The 25,167-nt window shown below is 43.2% G+C and overlaps 1 protein-coding gene across 2 annotated transcripts in view; it reads left to right on the forward strand.

Moving 5' to 3' along the window:
- Positions 1-13,814, forward strand: part of LOC126379938 (anion exchange protein 2) — a 34,389-nt gene extending 20,575 nt beyond the window's left edge. Inside the window, exons 2-17 of one of the 2 annotated variants that reach the window (XM_050028952.1) lie at positions 69-213; positions 821-885; positions 961-1,079; positions 5,189-5,351; positions 5,444-5,545; positions 5,633-6,028; positions 8,013-8,736; positions 8,810-8,991; positions 9,555-9,784; positions 10,453-10,670; positions 11,043-11,164; positions 11,358-11,605; positions 11,780-11,994; positions 12,072-12,280; positions 12,692-12,862; positions 13,154-13,814. In XM_050028952.1, the coding sequence (XP_049884909.1) occupies positions 69-213; positions 821-885; positions 961-1,079; positions 5,189-5,351; positions 5,444-5,545; positions 5,633-6,028; positions 8,013-8,736; positions 8,810-8,991; positions 9,555-9,784; positions 10,453-10,670; positions 11,043-11,164; positions 11,358-11,605; positions 11,780-11,994; positions 12,072-12,280; positions 12,692-12,862; positions 13,154-13,228 (3,384 nt within the window). In that variant the 3' untranslated portion in view covers positions 13,229-13,814. Of the gene's footprint in view, positions 1-68; positions 214-820; positions 886-960; positions 1,080-2,970; positions 3,053-5,188; positions 5,352-5,443; positions 5,546-5,632; positions 6,029-8,012; positions 8,737-8,809; positions 8,992-9,554; positions 9,785-10,452; positions 10,671-11,042; positions 11,165-11,357; positions 11,606-11,779; positions 11,995-12,071; positions 12,281-12,691; positions 12,863-13,153 lie in introns of those variants that run through there. The other variant, XM_050028953.1, reaches the window with a different exon arrangement.
- The last annotated feature ends 11,353 nt before the right edge of the window (positions 13,815-25,167 follow it).

Below are 25,167 nucleotides of genomic sequence, written 5' to 3' on the forward strand. Positions count from 1 at the left end.
TGACTTGAAACTAGACTGCAGGTGTGTCCAGAGACGTGAGTTGTGACGTGCGTGTGCGCCGGTTGTAGGCGGAGGCGGGCGCGGACGAGCTGAGGCTGGACGAGGAGATGGAGCGCGTGGTGTGGGGCGAGGGAGGCGCGGGCGGTGCTGCTGCTCCGCTGCCGCCGCACGCGCAGCCACTGCGAGACAGCGCCGCGCCGCCGCCCTACACAGGTACCTACACACTTTGCTGCCTACTTCTCTACACTGAAAAATCTGAAAATCATTTCCCAAAAACTGACTTCGACTTCGATTTCATACTTATAGGTACAATGAAGTCAAACAAGGGCGACCCACTATCACTAGGTTTTGTCGAAGGTTCGAATGCATTTTTATAGCGGCATAAGGCTTACAATCCGGAGGACCTGGGTTCCATTCTTAGTGATAGGCTAAAATCACCGTGATTGTCCGAATGACGATGATGGGTTCGTTAAGCAATCGGTCCCTGCTAATATTCACTTACAACAACAACAGCATGAGGCATGTCAGGGGCTTTTGGCGGTTCACAAGCCTAACCCCAAGGGTGATAAGGTCTGTCAGTGATCTCACAGCTTAAACGAAAGAAGAAGACCGCCAAATATTACCGTCAAGAAATGAGGTTGCTCCCGACTGCCGTCTAGGCCGATATCAAACCATAAACAGGGAACTTTTCCTCAAATACCGCAGCCATTTTAAGATGTGGCCATCGACGATATCATGACGATAGTTTAGTAAAGAATCGCCGTTCAATACTGCGATACTGTCAATAATTCCTGTTAATGGTGTGTCATTTGTCCTACAGATGCGGCGCCGGCGTCGACGGGAGAGGACCGTCATCCGTCAGTAGACGCCGCTGCCGCCCCCCAGGTATGATCGCCACACTTGGCCGGTCCCGGGTGTGTAGGCCGGCATGACGTGACCGCTGCTGTGCTTGTGTTGCAGGCGGCAGAGGAGAGGCACGTGCAGTTCGGCACACGCGGCGCTGAGCAGGCGGCGGTCGAGGGCGGCGGCGCGGACGCGCTCGACGACGCAGACGCCGAGCGCCGCGACCAGCGACACGCGTAAGTATCAGCGCTGCCTTCGCGACATCACTATATACAGGGTGTTATTGACATCGTAACAAATACTGAGGGGGATGATTCAGACCCTGATATATAGGTACACTGATACAGTTTTTAATCGTTTTGTGATTATTGTCACTGAAGACCTGAGTTGATATCAAGTGGATTTTCCTGTCGGAAATTTCATTTTCAGTTCCATACTTTTGCGACGGAAAACTCCACTTGATATTAACTGAGAATCATGGTCTAAACCATCCCTCAAAGTTTTCGTTACGTCGTCACTAACGCCCTGTATGTATGTACTCGTCACTCATCCCAGAATCATAAAATAAATAAAATAAAATAAGCCTTTATTGCTGTAACCTGCAGTAATCCCAGAATCATACTCTAATATTATTGTTTGTACGTACCCAAGTCGCGCGCGATACACATAAGTGTTACACAGTTGTCCTACGATTGGACGCAACCAACCGGCTGCACAGTAAATATTGCTTTATTCCTAAATATGTATACTTAAACATGTTTTAATAGAAATATGTAAAGAGTGATATGTTCATGTGACTAGCGAGATGTATCGCAGTAGATGTATGATAGTAGATGTATGTGGGCACCAGTGATATAATATCGATATATTCCTACTTCTTAGCCATTAATCCGCACTGGGCCCGCTTGATGGTTTAAGGCCCGATCTCCCTATCCATCCATAGGGAAGGCCCGTGCCCCAGCAGTGGGGACGTTAATGGGCTGACGATGATGATATAAATAAGTAACATAATTAACCTAAAAATATATAACGTCTGAATTTGAATTCATGGTTGGCTATTTGAAATCACGAGGTTTCCAGCATTTGTGCCCGGTTAATCGCAATAGGCTGGGAGTTAAACAAATCGGCGAAGAGTGGATGTATGTATACTAATACACCCCCACCAACCCCTTCGGGGGGGAGTACAGGCGTGATGCTGTGTTACGCTACTACGTCCAACTGCTGGGTCCAACCGCAGGGATCATGGAGCATACTCCACCACGCCGCTCCAGTGTGGGTTGGTGGAGACTTATTGAAAGTAAAATATATTTGCCTGTTACTTAATATACTCTACCTACCTTCAAATATACACGGCAGAAGGTGACGTGAACGAATAATTGGAACCAGTTTGTTGCTTCTGATCGGTTTGACCACTTAAGTATTATTTATTACTCGCAGTAGTATATTGCTTTCTCTATTTATCGAGTACCCAACTAACAACTAAAGAAATCATTGCATTATTAAAACAGTTTACCAACTAACATGAAGGCAGCTAGTAATGACCCGTGTACCTGCACATAAATCTATATAAATTCTCTTGAATGTACTTAGAATAATATTTTGATGCAAATTGTAAAATGTAAATAAAGTGCCTACAACGTCCCAATCGATATTTCACTGACACAGTTTTTAATCGTTTTGTGATTATTGTCACTGAAGACTATAATTGACATAGGTACCTACCTAAACGTTTGCCTGTAACCTGTACCCGCCGCCGCGCCCCGTATCATTGGGCAACGCGGCAAGTAATCAACAGAAGACGCGACCACTATCGATACGGAGTCTTAAGATGGATGTGATGACAGATACTTAATATAATAAATGATGGTGGTTCTGAATAAAAAGCGAACGATGTTGTGATCATGTATGTGGGGAAGTACTTTCCAGTAAGTACTTATGTAACTGACGCGGGTCGATGTGACGTTCGCCGAGGTCGCAGCCGACGTGTGCGTGGCGGGTGAGGCTGGGCGGCGCACGGGTGACGCGGGCGCGGAAGTGTCACCTGGCGGCTGGCACGCCGCCGACAGAAATAGTCTTGTCGCGTGACATTGGCATTGTCTGGGCGGGCGCGGCACTCGGGCGCGAGAGGCCGCAGCACGACCGCGCGCCCGCCGCGCCGCTCCGGGATGCCCATCACGTACTCGCGCGCCTCCGACGTGCCGCACCAGCGGTGAGTGCCGGTCCGCCCGCGCCCTCCGCCGCGCCGGACCCTCACTCGGCCCTCCCACCAACCATCCGTCATCATGTATACCTATGCACCGTTAGCGCCTCCACTCGTTTCATTTTCTCGCATATCTTTCTACAACACGAAAGGCGAATTTTAAAATATCTAGTCATTCACTATGGAAAGTTTTGAGTTACGTCGTAGTATAGATGAGTGTGGCATTGCACAATAGCAACACACGTCACGTGGTGTTGTATCGCCGCCATGACTCACAATTTGTATATTTCTGAAACAGACACAATTTTCATCCAAAACCGATTAAAGCTCATTAATCGAAAGATATACCGTACGGTACACAATAACACAGACGAGCGTCAATGACATTACATATATATACGTATGCATGAGATTAAAACTATCAAAATGGGTATTGTATGACGATAGGCAAAGTTTTTACCCAACAGTTTTTACTCAACAGTTTATAATCATCCTCCCAAGCTTCATTTGCGAGTCCATCGCACACTTCCGCATACTGTTACAAAAACTTCTACGCAATTATAAAAATATAAGTAAGTAGTACCATATTGCGCGCATCAAAATAATTGTGACCATATTAACAATGACGTACCTACCTACCATTGGTGTTCTTGTCGTCGCTCCGAGCTCGATGCTATACCCAACTTAACGGACAAAAATACAAAAGCAAAGAAGTTTATATCCATCACCTCTAAAAATATACCTCTCTCTAAAGAAACAAAGTTGCGTGACAGGGATACGTTATAAGCATGAGCCAGGATGCTTTCAAGCATCAGGTGCGCCGCGTCGCAAGCTTCAGGCAGTAGCCCTTTACTTGGTAGTCTACGGTCTGACAACTTTCACGACAGCTCCAGTTTTATATTTAATCATTGGATAGAGTACCACAAGGCATCAGCACCACCGGCGTCCGCAGTGCGAACGTCTCTGTATGATCTTGGACCTCCATTCGAGGTATACCTGTCATACTCGACCGGAGCTGTTCTCGGTTTAACAGCGCCTAGCGCATGTACCTCACGACCTTATGTTTCCAATGAATGACATGAAAGTTTTAGAGCAGTTCTCAAACAACTTACGATGGTCTTGAAGAAATATTGTTTTAATACTTCGCCATGAGGGCATGGGAATGTGTTTTCTACAGAATACACACGTTTACGTTTTCTTGGCTTTGAAATTGACTAGATTGGCAGCGTCCCAACCTACAACATCTTTCAAAGTCAGATTCGTTCACTGAACGGTGGATTTGCAAACAAAATATCACATGGTGGCATTCCCGAACACTGCATACGTACCTACGTGTTTGCGGTTAACGTAATACAAAATGTACAAACTTAACCAAACAATCGGGTCTAGAGCAACTCGTTGGTGTGATATCCATAAAAAAAAATATTGATCGAGAGAATCGGTCCAATGCCCATCTAGACGCGACAAGTGTGTGGTGTGGAGGTTTACAACATCGACAAACACACGTGACCGTACAATGTTAAAATATAACTAGGTAACTACTTTTAGTAATCTTTGGGTTAAAGTTATCTCTTTGTAAGCAAGTTTTTATTATAATTTAGTTACCTACGACTTTCTATTAGAAAACATGTTTGAATGGGTTGTAGGTGATCAATAGCGTAGGGCAATCAGTGTCCACAAAATGCACCACATTCTGTCCATCTGGGGCTTCCAGTAACAGCTCCAACAATCCGTATTTATACTGTCTTCCGTAATAGGTACACATAAACTCACGCCCGTAAGCCGTAATGGGGAGAGCAGGGCCTATGAAAAGTGTGGAAAAATCAAGGGAAGGCCTTTATCTTCCAGTAGGATCAAATAAAATTGGTGGAAGATGGATGTAACATTACGTCATAATGGTGACAGGTTATCAACACTATCGCTAGAAGTAAGTACTTACCTAGGTAAACATCCCTAGTCAGTAAAAATGGCGGGTGTACTAAGGTACTGGTGCAGAAATGAATATGTACGAAAGGAATGTGCCCTACAATGTACCTGTCTGCTTAAATCTGAATCAATATGCAATGAATACTTGAGGAGGAAATCAACAAAACAATGTTATTGCAAGTGTTTCTGTCGTGGTGAGGTGACCGGCGGTTGTTGCAGGCGGCACCTACACCCGCACAAGTCGCGCAAGTACTCGCTGCAGGAGCCGACGGCGGCCCCCGCGCCGCCCGCGCCGCCCGCCGACGAGGCGCTAGCCGACGCGGCGCGCGCGCACCGCAGCGAAGACGCCCGCGCACACGCCCGCCACCGCCCGCAACACAGGGTACGTATCCTCATTGAACCCTTTTAAATGGAATCCTCTAAGTCACAATTTTAATACACACGCTTGGTTCTATCAACGTCTGCGATTCACAGGGTTCAACGGTGCACGTGGGCCGTAAGGATGGAGGAGACAAGATGCAGAACATCCTCCCTGACTCTACCTACAAGAAGATGTACGACCACAGCCCCCACTCGGTTAGCTAATCCGCTTGTTTTACATTACCTAGGTACACGTGTCTGTTGGCATGTGTTAAGGCGTATAATGTGCGTCTGGTGTTGCAGGTGTTCGTGCAGCTGGACGAGCTGCTGGCGGGCGCGGACGGCGAGCAGGAGTGGCAGGAGACGGCGCGCTGGATCAAGTACGAGGAGGACGTGGAGGAGGGCTCGGCGCGCTGGGGCCGGCCGCACGTGGCCTCACTCTCGTTTCACTCGCTGCTGAACCTGCGGCGCTGCCTGGAGACGGGCGTGGTGCTGCTCGACCTCGACGAGAAGGACTTGCCGGGCGTGGCGTACCGCGTGGTCGAGAGCATGGTGGCCGAGGAGCTAATCGAGGAGGACGATAAGCCGGTGGTGATGCGCTCGCTGCTGCTGCGCCACAAGCACGTGCACGACGACCGCCCCTTCCGCTTCTCCATTTCGGGCGCCGCGCGCAAGCACTCCTCCTACACCAGCCTCCAGGTATGCCTTCATCCGCTCCACTCCACTCCACACCACACCACACACGCCACCATCGCAGCCGTGTATTGTGCACTGTCTCTGCCTATATGTTGGCTGTCTCTCTTATAGATACTCGTGCTTTTATGCTCGTAATATTTCTCCTGAAAATCTTTGGCGTAATTGAGAATAGATACAGAATAGGACAGTAATGCGGAAGAACTGATGGTATTTAGGTCCTCTGAATAGTTGCCTCGGTGGCTTTATTAAACGAGTATAGAATTATGGGAGATAAGTATTTTTTAATTATTCAAATATATTTATTTCGGAATAATTACATCCATATTTACGTATGAACTCTTTATCACAATTACAATTGATAAAAGCCCCAACCACATAAAATTATAGAATAATACTACGTTATATTATCGGTAGAGGATTGTGGTAGCGAGGCGTCAGGTGTAATTATTGTCGGTGAGGAGGTAAGGCGAGTAAGAGAGTGCGGCTATGTGCGCAGTCGCTGTGGCTGGAGGAGGGCGGCGGCGGCGCAGGCGCGGGCGGCGCGCGGTGCTCGCTGTGCGCGGCGGGCGCGGGCGGCGCGGTCGCGGCCACCGGCGCCTTCTGTCGCCGCCACAGCGCGCAGCTGCTGGCCCGGACTCCTCCCGTGCGCGCCACTTGTGTGCTTCACGATCGACACATGCCATTCGCCACATTCCGCATAAACATCCCACATAGCGCCACTAGAGTTCGCTCATCCGGCGGAGTTTGCACGTGTAAGAGTTCACCTCACGTCATTCTTTTATTACTAGTTAGTTGTTTTCGCTAAAATAGTCCAATCGTTCGAGTGGTATTATCAAAAAATATACGGAGAATTAGATAATCCGCCAGTGTGGCAGGGTTGGCAGCCAGCTGAGTCTCGTAATGTTCCAGTGCAGCAGACAACTGTCGCCGCTCAGTACACCCTACCCACTGGAACAAATCCCAGGCTATTCTACTTAAAGCCACGTCCCCAATTTATAGACGACATTGTGTCCCCAGAAACATCGGGCGATCGGACACATCAGACTTTATCAGACCACGTCACCAGACCACGGCCGCCATGTAATCCCGCGACACAGCGCGGCGGCATCCAATGTGTCCCGGTGTCTGTCGCTCGACAAAATATGTCGCCTAGTGAGACGCGGCTTAGGCAACAATGTGGGGATTTTTGTTGCTTCGGATGGCATTCACTGCAAAAAAACAACTGGACTAACCGACTACAGTTGTAATTATTAAAATTACTTAAATAAAGCATACTTATACTTACCTAACATTTTTCCAAGATTTTTATTGTCATAAATGTTAATAGCAAACAGAATGAGTCGCTCACGCGGCGCCACCGGCCCCCTGGCCCTGCGCGCGGGCAGCGACAGGTGTCATTATATTACTCATTCACTCTAGTACACAATAGCGTAGGTGATTTATCAATCGTTCATATGTAATTATTTTTCATAACAGCCGTCGTCCATTTAACATCGCATGGTAACTGATTTTACGTAATTGTACCCGAAGCAAAGGTTCGCTATAGTTTTATGCGTCTCTGTAAATTAGCCGTCCACTTAGTTCCTTAAAATTACCTCACTAAAATAGATAAGTACCTATTTGTATTTCCTACGAATTAGTGAGAGCAACTGTTCCCGTTGTCTCTTCTCCCATTATCTTTCCACTTTCGTCGGATCTGTGCTGTACAACGCAAGATGTCTGTCTCGCGGACCGCCACAGGACGAGCACCCCGGGAGCAACTTGTATTTGTAATGCGGATAAATAGGTATACCCACTGAATGTATCTTATGGTAACTTTAAGACTTGTGATCTTGTGTTCAGCTTCCTAACATCCATTACCTACCTACATCATGTCATTTTTAATTTTCTATTGTTTGAAATATACGTAATTACTTATTCGGTTTTGAGATGAGGTTGAGCATGTTTACCCGTGTGTGATGCTGACTGTAGAGCGCTGTGTGTACAGAACCTGTCGGAGGCACGGCGGCGGCGTAGCTCGGCGGCGCTGGTGGCGGCTGGCGAGGCGCGTAAGAAGTCATCGGGCACCACCCTAGAGCCGCGCGAGGTGCAGCAGCTGATGGCGGCCGCCGCAGCGCAGGGCTCCTCCGACGAACTACGGCGCCCGCACAACGACTCCATCATGAAGCGCATCCCCGGCGACGCCGAGGCGACCACCGTGCTGGTGGGCGCCGTCGGCTTCCTCGAGCAGCCCACCATCGCATTCGTGCGGCTGGCGCACGGCATCCTCATGCCGAGCATCACCGAGGTGCCTGTGCCGGTGCGTTTTATGTTCGTGCTGCTGGGGCCCGCCGGCGCCGACCTCGATTACCACGAGGTGGGCCGCTCCATCTCCACACTCATGTCCAACCCGGCCTTTCACGAGATAGCGTACAAGGCGGAGGACCGCCGCGAGCTTCTGTCGGCCATCAACGAGTTCCTGGACGATTCCATCGTGCTGCCTCCGGGTGACTGGGAGCGCCAGGCGCTGCTGCCGTTGGACGAGCTGCGCGCCAAGAGCGAGATGATCCGGCGACGCAAGCGCGATGCGCTGGAGCGGCGGCGCGCGTCCCAGGCGGCGCCGGCCGGCCCGCTGCCCGATGACAAGCAGGCGCTGCTGGCGGCGGAAGCGGGCGGCCAGCCGCCGCGTGAACCCGACGACCAGCTGGCGCGCACCGGCCGCTTCTTCGGCGGTGAGTTCGCCGCCGCCTCCTCTGGTCTAACTGTACCCGCCACATAGCATGACGCAGTTTCCGTGTTTCGCAGGCGTGATCCGCGACATGAAGCGGCGCTACCCGCACTACGTGTCGGACTTCCGCGATGCGCTCAACGGACAGTGCGCCGCCGCCACCATCTTCATGTACTTCGCTGCGCTGTCATCCGCTATCACGTTCGGCGGGCTGCTCGCCGAGAAGACGCAGGGACAGATCGGCATCTCCGAGACGTTGGCGAGTTACACTTTATTGTATTCTCCATGCCGTGGTACATTTGTGTGGCTTGTGAAATCGATAACCGACCTCACTTTACAGTGTCAAGGTCAGTTTTAAGCTAACATGACTTATGTAACGACGTATGGGCATTTTTATACGATCGCGGTAGTAGTTGATAGTAGGTAGTAATATCGAGCACTTTACAGGTATCTACTTCTCGTAATAACAACTTATTTTTTCTAAGTTTGCGAAAATATTAGAAGTAAATATTGGCCATATTTTCATCTATTCTTCTATTTTTAATTAATAATATTTTTTCATTAAGAAAAAGGTGCATGGATCGTTTATATATGAAAAAGATTTCAATTTAAACAAAAAGCGACTGGGAACCAGCGGATTCCCGGAGTTTCGAAGTACGGAATCGGTTTTTACTTTCGAATATTTCTAACAAACAGGCACCTCCAGCATAGAATAAGGAATAATACCTCCAGGTCATAAACCGAGCTTTGACCACTAAGTAAACCATGAGCACATACGGACGATGTGAACTGATTACAGTTGATATGTTTGTTTGTTTGCAGGTGTTCACGTGTGCAGGCGGCGTGGTGTTCGCGCTGGCGTCGGGGCAGCCCATGATGATCACGGGCGCCACGGGCCCGCTGCTGCTGCTCGACCAGTCGCTGTTCGACTTCTGCCGCGCGTACGGCTTCGACTTCCTGGCGGCGCGCATGTACTCCGGCCTGTGGATGGTCGCCATCGCGCTCGCCGTTGCCTCTGTCGAAGGCAGCGCCGCCGTCAAGAAGATCACCAGGTCAAAATTTAAATTCAAAAATATTTTTATTCTGTAGGTAATATAGTTACACTGTCGTCGTCATATCGTCATTTTTTACATAACGAACGTCTTATCCGCCTAAAACTACTGCAGCTTCTCAAAACCTGTATAGCCGGAGAAAAGAAACTGGAAGAAAAACCTCGGTACATGGCCCTAGACGTTGTTTTAAAAATAAACATAAAATATTGTTATACAACCTAGTAAGTAATTTGGCTAGCTAATATCACGTCCCAGACAGTTAATTCCATGCTTTCATATCTTCTACATTATCACTAATCTTACAATAACTTTTTTTACGAAGTTGGAAAACTGTTCAAAGGTAAATTCTGAATGTCAATGGGAATCTTATAGTAAAAACGTATATTTTTTTCAAACAATCCCATAATGTTTTTTTACATACATTAAACTTTCATAGATTATAATGTGAAGCCAAAGTTAAAATAGTGAATGCAGTTGACCCCACAGCAAGATATCGTTTGACATTAGGCTGTGGAAGTAGGGAAAGTAAACAAATCGCGCGGTTTCTACATCGGTTATTAAACGAGCTGAGCCTTTTGGACAACTTATCAATATGAAGACTCCATTGTCCCAAAGAAAACAGCAGTATCCGCCCTACTAACAATAATATCCTAATAATAATGTGACAGATTCACGGAGGACATCTTCGCGTTCCTCATCTCGCTGATCTTCATCTCGGAGCCTATCACGAACCTGATCGCGGTGTACCGCGCGCACCCGCTGGGCGTGGACTACTGCGCCGACAACGGCACTGCGCCCGCGCCTGTCACGACGCTTGCGCCGGCTTTCAACGGCACCGACGCCGCTAACAACGTCACCGCTTTCGTCAACGCATCCATGACTACGGGTCCGTTTCTCATACTTAGCTATTTAACTTTGCATGTGCAATGTGTAGATGTAAGAATGAAATAAAAATACATAATGAGAGCCATTAGAACAATTAGTCAATGTCTCTGACATAGCTTAGTCCACTTTGGTTGGAACATCGCAAATATGAATCACCTAATGTATTTACAGGCTAGGTACGTAATGTCAACCAACCAACACAGTTTGTTTTACAATATTAAAAGTAACTTAACTAGATAACGAAGACGCCGGCTGACCACGGCCCGCCGGCAATGCGCAGGGGGTGGTGTGGTGTCGCAGCGTTGGCGCACTGCATATTATAATGTCAAATCAATGTAATGTTGAGTGAGTGTTGTGTGTGATGACGGCGCAGGCGCGGAGATATTGCTGCCGCAGCCCAACACGGCGCTGTTCTGCACTATGCTGACGCTGTCCACCTTCATCATTGCCTACTACCTGCGCATCTTCCGCAACGGGAAATTCCTCGGCCGCAGCGTAACTATAATATTATTTATACATTATATAAATATTTTCACAAATGTTAAAAAAAGAAAAACAGTTTGAGCGTTTGGTTCTAGTACACGGTACAGCTCATTCAGTGCTCATTTAGCGCGGACTGGCTGGCCAAAATTGGACTTTCGAAAAAAAAAAACAGATGAAGTGATGCTGATTGTGTGTTGTTGTGCAGGCGCGGCGCGCACTCGGAGACTTCGGGGTGCCGATCGCCATCGTATTGATGGTGGGCGTGTCGTGTTTCGTGCCGGTGTGGGCGGAGACGCTGCGCGTGCCGGCCGGGCTCAGCCCCACGGCAGCGCGCGGCTGGTTCGTGCCGCTCGGCGCCGGCGTGGCCACCATCCCCGCGTGGGCCGCGCTCGCCATGGTGCTGCCCGCACTCATGGTCTACATCATCGTCTTCATGGAGACGCACATCGCTGAGTAAGACTTGTCACAAATGTAGTTTATTATATTTCAAACTTGCGCGTTGTAGTAGGTACCTACTTATTTCACTTATCGTGTAAATTGCAACATGTTCTAAGCTTGCCGTGCGAATTGTGGATTGTTTACTGTAAGCGAGTAGATCAGCCGGTGCAATACACAGTGTGTGTGCAGGTTGATCGTGGACAAGCCGGAGCGGCGCCTGCGCAAAGGCAGCGGGTTCCACATGGACATCGTGATCATGGCGTTAGTGAACGCGATGTGCGGGCTGTTCGGCGCGCCATGGCAGTGCGTGGCCACCGTGCGCTCCGTGAGTCACGTGTCCGCGCTTACTGTCATGTCCACCACGCATGCGCCCGGAGAGAAGCCCTTCATCATAGAGGTGAAAGGTGCGTACCCGCTCTGGTGCCTAGGACGGGTATCGGTGCAGCGGACGCGGGTGGTGAGGTGCGGTTGTGTGTTACAGAGCAGCGGCTGACGGGGCTGGTGGTGGCGGTGCTGGTGGGCGTGTCCGTGCTTGCGGCCGGGTGGCTGCGGCTCGTGCCTATGGCCGTGCTGTTCGGCGTATTCCTCTACATGGGTATCTCTGCGCTCGGCGGCATCCAGCTGTGGGATCGCGTCATCCTGCTCTTCAAGCCGGTTAAGCACCACCCGCAGGTGCCCTACGTGCGCCGGGTGAGTGCCGCCATCGGCCATCGCAATCACTTACCAAACAAACTTGTGTTCCGGCCGCCAAGTAATGAAAGCTATCCGATTCAAATATAAAATAAATAAGTCACGTCAAATAATAGGTGATCCTATGCAGGTATCAGTAATCGTGGTGAGATATTGCGCTTGCGATGCGTTCGTGCACTTGTAGGTTCTTTGTAACTGATAAATAGAATAGAAATTGGTTATAATAAACGGACGGCACACACCAAAACAAGACAAACTTTCCCTTTCGGCGGCAGGCAGCCACTGGTTCTACGTAGCTAGGTAAAATAAAGATATTTGCGAGTGTCGCCGCCAGGAACGTCGCAAGACTGATAACAGTTTTTGATGATGAGTGCCTAGTTGATGTTTAGCTAGCGGTGTGGCGTGTCTCAGGTGCCGACGCTGCGCATGCACCTGTACACGCTGGTGCAGCTGGCGGGGCTGGGCGTGCTGTATGCGGTCAAGTCGTCGCGCGCGTCGCTGGCGCTACCTTTCTTCCTGGTGCTGATGGTGCCGCTGCGGCTCTCGCTTGCCTACGTCTTCACGCCGCTGCAGCTGCGCGCGGTCAGTGACACCACCTACTCCCACACACACTCTTTTATTTTGCTTGTAATATTTACTTACAACTTCGGAGACAGTAACGCACCTAGCTATAGTGGTACTTGTTACCGTGGTGTCACCCCAAAATACCTACCCATTGTTAAATACAATTCATGAAATCCGTTGACCACACAGAGGGAACGCTGACCCCGGCGGCGCCGCCCACCCAGGCGCCTCCTGCGCTTAGCGGTTTGATCTCCAACATCATCTCTTAATCTTACATGAATAGATACATTTTTACTTATTTATTTTTAGTTGGACGGCGCGCAGAAAGATATAGACAAGGATGACGAACCCGACTTCTACGAGGAGGCGCCGCTGCCCGGTTAGACAGGCGCCTGCTCGACTGGACACGCGGGTGCGCATTGCTAGCTGATGGCTGAGCTGCCTCCCTGTGACTCCTATCTATCCAGATAGGAGCATACATGTCACCTAAGTACACTATTAGCACCTACGCACAATCGTCGTTTTAAGCAATAACGATCTCCTCGGGTAATGGTTTACAGAGCGGTCCACCGCTGTTCATCTTCACGTGAATACGCGCATATATAAGTAATGTACTTACGGTTAATATCCATCTTGTAAAACTGTGTACGCGTCATTATAAATGGCGACATCCAGCCAGCAGCCGGAGTGTTTGCCGGCCTCTGTCCTGTGCAATTAGCTAGTGTGTACATGCCAAAGCTATGGTGCCAAAGAGCAGTACCCAAATGAATACACAACTTAGTAGTTGGTATAATTAGTGTTATTTATTAAAATGTAAGTAAATAATGAAGTAGGTTGTTACTGTGTGTGCCCAGCGCTGCTAGCGGGTTTAATTTTAATACCTACCTACTTACAAACCTTTCGTACTTAGTAAGTAACCTTAGTTGCTTGTTTCCTGCTGTGTAGTTGATTACAACATAATTCATGAAATATAAGTCACTTGTAAGGGCTGGTGGTGTGCACGTTGTCACACTGCAGGCACACCACCCAACCTTGCATTTCCAGTATTGACGACGGTTGTTACCATTGTATATTAGTGCCATAGGTTTACCACAGAGTAACTCCTGTATCTATTTAACGATAGTATGTTGTAAGAATTTGAATTGCTCATGATTGCTCTAAAAACATACTAAAATAACAGTAATGACAACAGGCCATGAACGCCATAATTTGGGATTTGTTTCCTAAAATCTTGTTATATGCTTATTATTATAAATACTTGTAGACATACTATTGTATTCTGCCCAGGACAGGACCTGTACCAGTTGTGTTGTAATGTAAGGTTGTAATACTCGCATACTTAATTTATACTTAGATTCAGTCAGACTGAAGCAGACTTATGATTTTGTTGTTTAATTTTTAATTTGTATTCCATAAGTGTTAATAATGTTAAAAGTTGTTACTTAGGTATTGTGATATTATTATATACCTACAAGTAGTTAATATTTTAATTAAAGCTTAAATAGACACAGAGCCGGGAAAGCGGGACAAGCAGGCCGAGACGCCGGATATTATGTGCAGTTTGATACCGCGCCCGGAACGCCTTCCCGGCTCTGTGTGCCGCGAGCAAGAAGCGGTCCTAATGGAGTGTACACTAAACAGTTGAGAAGCTATCTGACCGGTATCGCAACTAGTCCAACTAACTACGTAAGGCAAAGCTCCACCTGGTGCTAAGTGGAAGCAATGTCGGCAGGTGTTATGTAATTAAATTACTAATCGCCAGAAATGTGGTGTCTTACTTCAAAAATATAACATTAATTATCTACGTGTTTGAAATGTTAAAACTGCACAAAAATATCCTCTGACTGGGTAACTAAATTATACAACTAATTTCAGTTTTTACAAGCTGTAAATCAAATCTCCAATTATTTTGAGTTGTGGTTACCGTCAGTGTCGTCTGCCCGGCTGCGGGATTGTTTTGTCGACTTATGTCCGTGTCTATACATACAATGTACGCCCGGACACACAGACACCCGCCGCGCCGCGACGTGCGGACCGCGGTTTCCTGCAAACTACCACTTCCCGCCGCAACTATTATTAGTGGTGGCCACGTTCTGGTGGTAATGATTTGAAATAGGTACGTTCCATAAATAAATCTCATCACACGCGTTAAAAATACTTCCATTGGTTTCCTACTTAGGTACTATGATCCTATTTTAAGATACCCGAGATTAGGTAATGTACCACTACTATACAAGATAGCAAAACATTGAATGGAAACTATGGATGAAAACTCCTAAAAAGGTTTATTGTTCTGCTATTCTATTCCATACATTGACGTATAATAATGTTTCTATGGATTCCATGTAACACGTGGTGTAACTTGTCACTGAAGATCCTTCCTGCCTGTCAGTTCCACAATTGTGCATGCACTTTTACCTACCTAGTTAATTAAGTAATTATGTATTATAATACTTAATGTTATGTACTTATTTGCCTTGAAAAATACAATTTCTTTTCCCTTATATTGGTAGGTATAAAGTACATACCTAAGTAAAAGTAGGTTTTTATCGCGACCTTTGTATTTGTTGTTTAGTGTATTGACATTTATTCAATAAATAAAATTAATTATTTCCTGTAACAGTTGTTTTCATTATTAATTAGGAAAATGTGACAGGTACATCATTTTATCAGAAACTTAGGTACCTACTTCGTGTAGGTATACTATATCTATTCTATCTACACTTCGCTTCTGCGCCGCACCACCCAAATCCCCAGGTACTTGCGGTATTAGAATTCGTCCCGCTTAGGGACCCGGAGGGTATTTTTCACAGCTTATTGCTATCAGCCCGCTGGGGTCGAACCTACTGTCAGACGACGCGACGTTGAGGTCCAAAACGAGTTAACTGAGCAGACCTGTTGTCTTCAATTTTGTACCGAGTGAGAGCCTTCAGTAGGACTACTGAGAATAAAGGTTCAGCACCCTCCAATTATTCGGCCAAGTAATGAGGAACTAGGTATCCAGGCTACATTCCCAAAAAAAATATACATGGTGTTGTATAGATTTGCCTTCGTTTAACCTTCTAATTTCAGGGATAACAGATGCGTCTTTTATCTTTGTTTTTGGGTATAAATAATGAGCCTTGTTATCACACCTAGGCACAACACATCTTCCGCCCAAATAAAGAGAAATAACATAGGTAGTAACTGTAGAGTACACCTTTTGTATACTGCCATGATTTGGCTCGCCAACACACCATCACTCTGTACAGGCAGACCGTCCTGCATTGACTGACTGTTTGTCTTGCTCTGTATTCAGATGACGTATGCGCCCGAGACAAGGATAGCAATATCAATACACTACATCCCTTCCTTATTTTAATTTTGTTTAATTATTCTTTAAAACAACAATATTTAAAACAAATGTTTTAATTTTGTTCTATTTTACAACAACAATATTCAAGACATTTGCTAGACCACAAAATATAAGGATTTTGAATATTTGACTCTTAGCCACTAAACTATGCTTTCCTGATTTCCATCACCTTCTTTCTCTTCTCTCTGCTCACTTTCATTTTCATTACAAACCTTCCATTGCCCTTCTACTCTTTTCAAATGTACTATGTTTCTTCTACATATCTGTCCTGTTTCGTCATTTTCAACTAATATATCTCCCCCATGACTTTTCCTTACAGTATAAGGTGTAGAATCATAATTGAGACTCAATTTATTATCCTTACTCATCTGTTTGACGTATACTTTATCACCAGCTTCTAAAGTACATCTTTCTGCTTTTCTCTTCCGGTCCGAATATATTTTACCTTTCTCTTTATTTACACGATCCCTGTCTCTCATTTCCATGTCTCCTTCCTGTGGTTTTCCATGAATGTCATTAATCATGGGTAACTTATCTCTAAATCTTCGCTTAAAAAATAACTCCGACGGAGTTTTTCCGGTCACTGTATGTGGTGTGCTATTGTACATCATTAGGTAATCCAGTAATGATTCTCGCCAGTTTTTCTTTTCGACTTGGCTAATTTTGAGCCTTTTTAAAATGTCACGATTTTGGCGCTCAACTTCTCCATTTTGTTGGGGCCAGTAGGGTACGGTGTTGAAAAGGACTATATTCCTTTGGGTGCAGAAAGACTTGAACTCCTCACTACAAAATTGCTTGCCGTTATCGGCAGTGATCGAACCTGGATTCCCCAAACGACTGAAAATTTCTTTCAGATGGGTTACCACTTCCACAGTGGTTATTTTCCGACATATTTTAATTTCTTTATAGCGACTGTAGTAGTCGACAATGACGAATAAATAATCACCACTAGGAAGTGGGCCCATCAGATCCACCGCTACATCCATCCATGGTTCTTCTGGCAATTCTCTTCGCTTTAAAGGATGCGGCGGATTTGGTCCTGATACTAAAGTGCAACCTTTGCATGATTTCACCATGGTTTCAGCATCTTTGTCACATTTTGGCCACCATACTTTTGTCCTTAGCCTAGCCTTCATGCCTACTATGCCAGGGTGTCCTTCGTGGGCTGCCTTTAATACTCGTTCACGAAGTGACTCCGGAACCACGATTCTCGTTCCTCGCAGTAAAATTCCCTCGTAAAAACAGAGTTCGTTTTGGAAGATTTTGAACAATTTGACATCCTCGTGCCAGTTACTATTATAAACACCATCTTTTACTTTTAAGATCTCCTGGTCCTCTGAGGAGCACCGCATGATTTCCGTGAGGGAAACTGCTACTGGTAAACTATTTTCCACGATTTGGTGAACGTAGTTGTCCCTTGTAGCGGTGTGCCCAGACTTTGGTTCATTACACAATCGTGAAAATGGATCTGCGATATTCGTTTTGCCCGGACGATAAACCACCTTATAATTATAAGATTGCAAGCGCAAAACCCATCTTTCAATTCTCGCACACGGTTTTGATCTGATTCCAAATATCACTTCTAGTGGCTTATGATCTGTGACCAATTCAAATTGTTTGCCATACAGGAATATATGAAAGTGTTCGATAGCCCATACAAGGGCTAAGGCTTCCTTTTCGGTCTGACAATAACGGCGTTCGCAATCTGTCAGAGTTTTATGGCCATAAGCAATGACTCGTGGGCCATGTCCATCCACTTGAATCAGGACACTTCCAAGTCCTACTGAGCTGGCGTCCGCCACTACAATTGTGCGGTCTTTGACGTTATAATAGCCCAAAGTCGTCACGTTAGTGAGTGCAGACTTTAAAGCATTAAAGCTTTGTTGCTGGTTTTCCCCCCATCCATTCGTAATATCAAAATTATCACCGTGTTTATTTCTCAATAATTCTTTCAAGGGTTCGGTTAATGTCGCTACATTGGGTATCCACTTACTGACAAAATTTATAAGTCCCAGAAAGCTACGAATTTCTCCAACAGTTGTGGGGGGTCTAAATTGCTGAACAGTAGAAATATATTTTTCTAATGGCCTTATTCCATGCTCTGACAACACATGCCCCAAAAAACTTACTTTCTTCAATCTATAACGACATTTATCTTTGTTCAACATCACATTATTTTCTTTCAATACCCTCATGACCTTTTCTAATCTCCTATCATGCTCGACAAGATCTTTCCCGAATATTAAGATGTCGTCGATAAAGTTAATAACTCCATCGCAACCTACCAATATTCTTTCCAGTGTCTTTTGAAAGATTTCTGGAGCGCATGATATACCAAACATCAGACGTTTGTATTGGTATAGTCCTTTACTCGTGATGAATGTCGTTATATATCGAGAATGTGGATCAATCTCAATCTGGTGAAAAGCGTCTTTTATATCGAGTCTAGTGAAATATTTTGCTTCTCGTACTTTTGGTAGTAATTTATCCATAGTAGGCAAAGGATGATTTTCTCGCACGATTGCTTCATTTGCTCGCCGCATATCGATACATATACGTACATCCCCATTATCTTTTAAAATGGGTACTATTGGAGAGACCCATTTAGAAGAACCTCTAACCTCTTCAATAATATCTCTTCTAGCTAACTCGTCTATTTTCGCTGCAACTTTGTCTTCAATAGGTATCGGAATCCTCCTAAGATTAAAACAATAAAAATTAACAATACGTTTTTCTTTATTATACCTAAATCAAATTGAACAAACTAACCAAATTAACTAAACAATCTATCTTAGCATTTATTATTAATTATTATATTTATTGTTATTTTATTACAATCATTTTAGGTACCTGTATGGCTGAGAAATAGGTGTTACAGAATCATCAATTGGCAGTTCAATTAACACGTTCTTTAACTTAGGAAATGTCGAAATATCTAGCTGATTGATTTCTTCTAAGTTTAATCCAATTTTGAGAATGCCCAAAGCCATTGCCGTCAACTTTCCTAGTAAGTTCCGTGTTCCGTTCTTGATAACGTAAAATGTTGCTTTTTTCGTACTGCCTCCAACTTGTATGTTTGCTTCAAAAGAACCTTTGATTTCTAATGGTACATTGCTACCATATGCCATAAATTTCACATCAGGATTCGGAATCTGCTTATCCACTGTCACTTTCTTAGTTTTCATCTTATTCCAAGTTTCCTCCATAATAAGATTTTGTTTACAGCCGGAATCTACTAGCATAGTAACATTGACTCCTCCAATCATACACTTAAACTCATCATCATCATCTATGTGGAAAACATAGTGAGGTGTCTCAGATTCTATATTTTTTGATATTTCCTCTAGTTCATCTACCTGGTTTATGTCACCTTGCTTATCATTCACTTTAGCCTTCTTTTTCCCTTCAGCATGTCGTTCCGCTTCAAGTTTCCTTTTCAATGGCTGTTTAGTTTTGCAGTACTGTCTAAAATGTCCCACAAGACCGCATTTAAGACAGTCTTTATTTCTAGCAGGGCATAATGGACTGCTAGGTCCGTGGTTTCGATTACCGCATCTACCACAATTCGTCTGTATTTTCAGCTTTGTTTTGTGCATAGTGCTGGTTCCATAGGTATTATTAGTTTTAGTGAAGATCTTATTGATACCTTGCATTGTCTTGTTTACTGAATCCCTTCTAACTGCATGTTGACTGATTCTAGCGAATTAGCTTCTTTAATAATTCTTTCTAGAGTCGCATCATCTCCCATTTGCAGGATTTTCTTTCGCAGTTCAATAGATGCACACTTCTCAACAATTTGATCAATTATATTGTCATTTCTGTCTTGAAACTGACATTTGTTGGCTTGCTGTCTCAATCTTACTAAAAACTTTTCAAATTTCTCATTGGTCTCTTGCTTGAGCAGCCGGAACAAATGCCTTTCATATACTTTATTTTGTTTTGGAGCAAAATAATCATCCAGTCTAGATATGGCAACTGCAAATACATCCGTACCCCCTCTAGCTGTCACATTGGCATCTGGTATGTTGTAGAATATTTCTTGTAAATCTAGCCCGCCAAAATGCAACAAGTTTGCTCTTTTTTTTTTTCAGTATCTGTGATGTTAGCGGCTTCCAGGTAGATGTACAACGCTCTCTTCCACCGCTCCCATCTGGATACTACGGAGCTTGGTTCACCATCGCAATCAAATTTGTCCAAAGTCAAAGCCAAAGCCATTTTGATTGTGGACAATCTGAAATCAAATGCCATCTAATTACACATTTGAATATAAACACAAATTTTATGATAATGGTCACCAAAAGATTAATTATCTAAAACCAAACTTTGTCATAAACAATTTAATGTACACTTTTCTACTCCAATGGAGTACTCATATACACCCATAAAATATAAGGTCATGGTTCCGTTTATTTATATGCTATGCTAAAAGTCAATTTAATGAAACACCACAGTCTTTGCTGACAATCAATTTAATGATATGCACCCATTCATGAGGCTACTTCCGTTTGTATTAGTCTTTGCTAATAGTCAATTTAATGAAACACCTTAGAAAGTCTTTGTTGACAATCAATTTAATGATATGCACCCATACATGAGGCTACTTCCGTTTGTATTAGTCTTTGCTAATAGTCAATTTAATGAAACACTTTCGAAAGTCTTTGTAAACAATCAATTTAATGATATGCACCCATACATGAGGCTACTTCCGTTTGTATTAGTCTTTGCTAATAGTCAATTTAATGAAACACACTTGTCTTTGTTGACAATCAATTTATTGATTATGTACCCATACATGAGGTTTCTTCCGTTAGTCTTTACTAACTAAGTCAATTCAATTAAACACATTTATTTAAGTACTTGTCTACATGTATCAACCATTTTCAAGTCCGAAATCAGTATTAACTGATAGTTAATTGAATAAGATGTCTTCAGATCTAATTCAATTTAGAAGATAAATTTATACTGATCAATTCAATGACAGATGCCCATACTAAAATAATTAGTAAGTATGTCTGGAAAATGTTTCCAATAGTTGATCTTGTTTACTTAATTTATACTTGTAGTGAATTACTATTATAACATTAAACTTAAATTAAATACCCTAAATTACTGCAAAATAGGGTACTTAATTAAGTACTTCAAATTATCTTTATTCAAAGTTTCACAATGAGAACTCCACAAAACCCGTTTCTCAGTTTTCATGTGGGATTACATTTGTATATTTAACACATATTAATTATTATCTTACCTGGAACACTCGTCGGAACAGGATTCTTCACAGAAAACACCAGTAGTAATCAGAAATCTAATTAAAATTGAATTAAAATTTATTCGCTAAGAAAACATTTACATTCAATTTGAAGTATTTTGGAGGGAAAAGAAAACATGAAAAAGGAAAACCAAAGTATTTTTTTTATATATATATTTCCCGCCCGAATGGAAAAAAAACACAAAATTAAATTAAAATCACGAGTTTTAATTCATCAACTGTCATGTTACACAGGTCAATTGCAAATTAAAACACAATTAGGTACTTATAATAATTTATTTATATACATGTCATTATTTTAAAATTACGTAATCCACTAACCGCCTAACCGGGTTATTTTTTCACTATATCTTCTGCAACAGAATAGGCTGTGTATACTCTAATCTCATGCCCTTCCATAATGGAATAAATTGAAGAGCAATAACCCTCATCTCTATAATCATAATTTGAATCATAATGCAGAATCGTAAAGTTTTCACTGTTTCTGGATAAATTATAGTAAATCCACATACCTTTCCCTCCTTTTCCAAGGTTTACTTACGGTCTTTATCCTCGTCGCCACATATGTAGAGTACACCTTTTGTATACTGCCATGATTTGGCTCGCCAACACACCATCACTCTGTACAGGCAGACCGTCCTGCATTGACTGACTGTTTGTCTTGCTCAGTATTCAGATGACGTATGCGCCCGAGACAAGGATAGCAATATCAATACACTACAGTAACATATTTCTATACATATCTTATCCAAATACCTATCAAGCAACAATTATTTTTATATGCCTCTGCCATTACATTGTATTATACCCGAGCAAGGCGAAAATATACTTATAGGTAAGAAATATGCTGTAACATGCATAGATGTAAAACAACTAGGTACCTAATTTAAAGTGTTTTAAATTAAATAAAATGTTGCCATTTTAAACCCCAAACAAATTGTTTTAAACTGTTGAATACTCACCTACAACAATAAAAGAACTGTTTTAAATTTCATTATAGGTAGGCAATTTTTGGTCACCTGATGTCTTGTTTCGTTTTAATAGTACCTACCTACTTACATTACCTACTAAGTTCACGAAAACTTAATAGGTAGGTACTTATAAGTAGTTATGCATTTAGTCCTATCCTAAGTCATGTAGCTATCGCAAATTCCCTACCATGTTTTTTTTAGTGTAATAACTATTGGTGAATCCAAAAGTGAATCAATAAATAAATAAAGGAAATACCTACCTATACCTACCTATACTTAACAGTATATTACAATTAATTTTTTTTTACTTCGTTATATCTCTACCTCAGTAAAACCAAGAAAATGTAGTTATTATCATTAAGAAAAACATAGTCATCAATAGCAACCTGTTTTTTTTTTCGTTTTAAACAGAATGGTTTAATGAATGAATGACATGCTGGTCCACAGATTTTCGCATTGTAGTCAGCAAGTAAAGGTGACGCTTTTCAAAGCATTCTCTACATGTGCGGTAGTGATGGTTAACTCGAGTACCTAACCCGAGTCAACTCGAGTTAGGCGTAACTCGAATCCGCTCGAGTTGAATTCTCTCTAACTCGAGTTCGTAAACCGAATAGAACCGAACCGGCATGGAGCGAAGTTTGCCGATCATTTTAGTGAGACTATATTCATTTCGTTCACTGATATTCATTCATAATAAACAAACAAGTGTCATTACATTAGATTTGAGGTTATCTTTCTTTAAAGTGCCGGTTATTATTTTAGTTTTTGCGTGTTATGCGTTGTTATGTTTTTGAAAAATGCCGGGTCCTAAAAGAAAATCTTTAGTTTGGGATGTATTCGAATCGTCGTCAATGAGTGGACGTGTTAGGTGTAAACAGTGTTCAGATTCATTCAAATATAGTGGAAATACGACCACATTATTAAATCACATTAAAAAGAAGCATCCTATTGTCCATCCAGTTAACTCGAGTTAAGTAATTCGAGTTCAACCCGAGTTACGTGGATTTTAACTCGAGTTAAATCGAGTTTTGTTTTTTCCGAGTTGGCACATCACTAATGTGCGGTCTGTGAGTCAACTTTACGCAGAGAACTTAGGTATGGAGCTCTGCGTGTCCAATATAATAACGCATTCAAGATGCTGTTCGGACTGCCGCGTTATTGCAGCGCCTCATTGATGTTTGCTGATGCGCGAATATAGACGTAGGGCCGGTTTAAAACCATTCAATTTGTTTAAAACGAAAAAAAAAATCTAAATCAACCATTTATTTCGGTTTAAAACGACTGCTGTTGATGACGTATGTTTTTGTTAACACGCTGCCGCCGTGCCAAGTGTCGCGCGAGTGTATTAGCCTACATTATTTTTCCTTTATGGACGTAGTATTACTCTTTGGTATTAGCTTTGAGCATTTAAGTTGTATAAGTTATTACTTACAGAATATAAGTTGTTTGTTACTAACACATACCACATAGGTTCCATTTTTCCTTTGAAGGGTGAACTCTAAAAAACGACAACAAATACACCCCGTACAAGATAATACTACATTATTATACAATGATAATACATTATTTGGAACGAAAATACAGTTTACTCCAAACTAGAAAGATTGTCTCGAACTGTACTGTAATTAGTTCTCGAATTTAAAAGTAATCCATTTAAATATATAGTAAATCAATCAACTCAAAACTGACAAGCTAGCATTTCAATCACGGCCGAAAATGTTCATACAAAAAAATTGTACCATAGCGCGCAAACGTACCGAATTTGGAAAATGGAAAATGATAGCTACTCTCAGAACAATAACTAAAGCATAGGAGGAAGGCTAAAATAGCAACAGAACTCTATAATTCTGCTCTACTTATTGTACTTCTACTATAGTGTTACAACGCAAATAAAGAATTTTTACTTTACTTTTACTTTACTTTATCTTACGGAACCGGCGTAATGTTAGACAAAGACGCATATACAAAAATTGTTTCGTAATTTCGTAGGTTGTCACAAGTTTTTCATTGCCTAGTGTTGGGTTTCACTTTAGTAATATGTCGATAAAATTAAATTTACTTACAATTAATGTCGATAAATTTTTTTTACAAGATTTCTTTTTGTAGGATGCAATTATCTTCTTCTTGATGAAAGGAGACTCTGTCTCTGATAGGTAAGTATCTAACCATTTTTGGATTATATTGTCTGGTTTATATTAGTTTGGAGCTGCAGCTCACATTCAGGAAGGAAAGAAAATAGCCAACTGTTATCGTTTCATCGGTAAGTATTTTGTAATATTCGAATTTATTTATGATGTCATCCGCCGTGCACTGGTGTCGATCGACGTGCCGTGCAAATTGGAACCGCCGGGTCTAAGCCGCACAGACGTAAAGAGGCCCGATGGGCTCACGCCATAGACATAGAAAAGAGTATGGACTGGAAATACCTACAGAAAAAACGTGCCACTCTGTAAACATAAAATGGCGGTCTTTACTAGGGCTACAAGCTGTTTCAATACTAGGATTACCATACTCGTACCTACAAGATATAGCATTATACTTAAAAAAATACGGCATACAAGTATTCATAAGAGAACAGAAAGGGAAAGTAAAAGGTAGGTAGGTGGTGTACTGTATCTTTCGTGTAAAACTTGTAAGTATTGTATGTTGTGTGCAATAAAGTATATTTGTATTTGTAAAGGAAGGTTTAGTCAAGATTTATCTAAGTCGCTTACACAAATCTATAACA

Source organism: Pectinophora gossypiella, chromosome Z (genome assembly GCF_024362695.1).
Source record: "Pectinophora gossypiella chromosome Z, ilPecGoss1.1, whole genome shotgun sequence".
In the NCBI taxonomy this organism is placed as follows: Eukaryota; Metazoa; Arthropoda; class Insecta; order Lepidoptera; family Gelechiidae; genus Pectinophora; species Pectinophora gossypiella.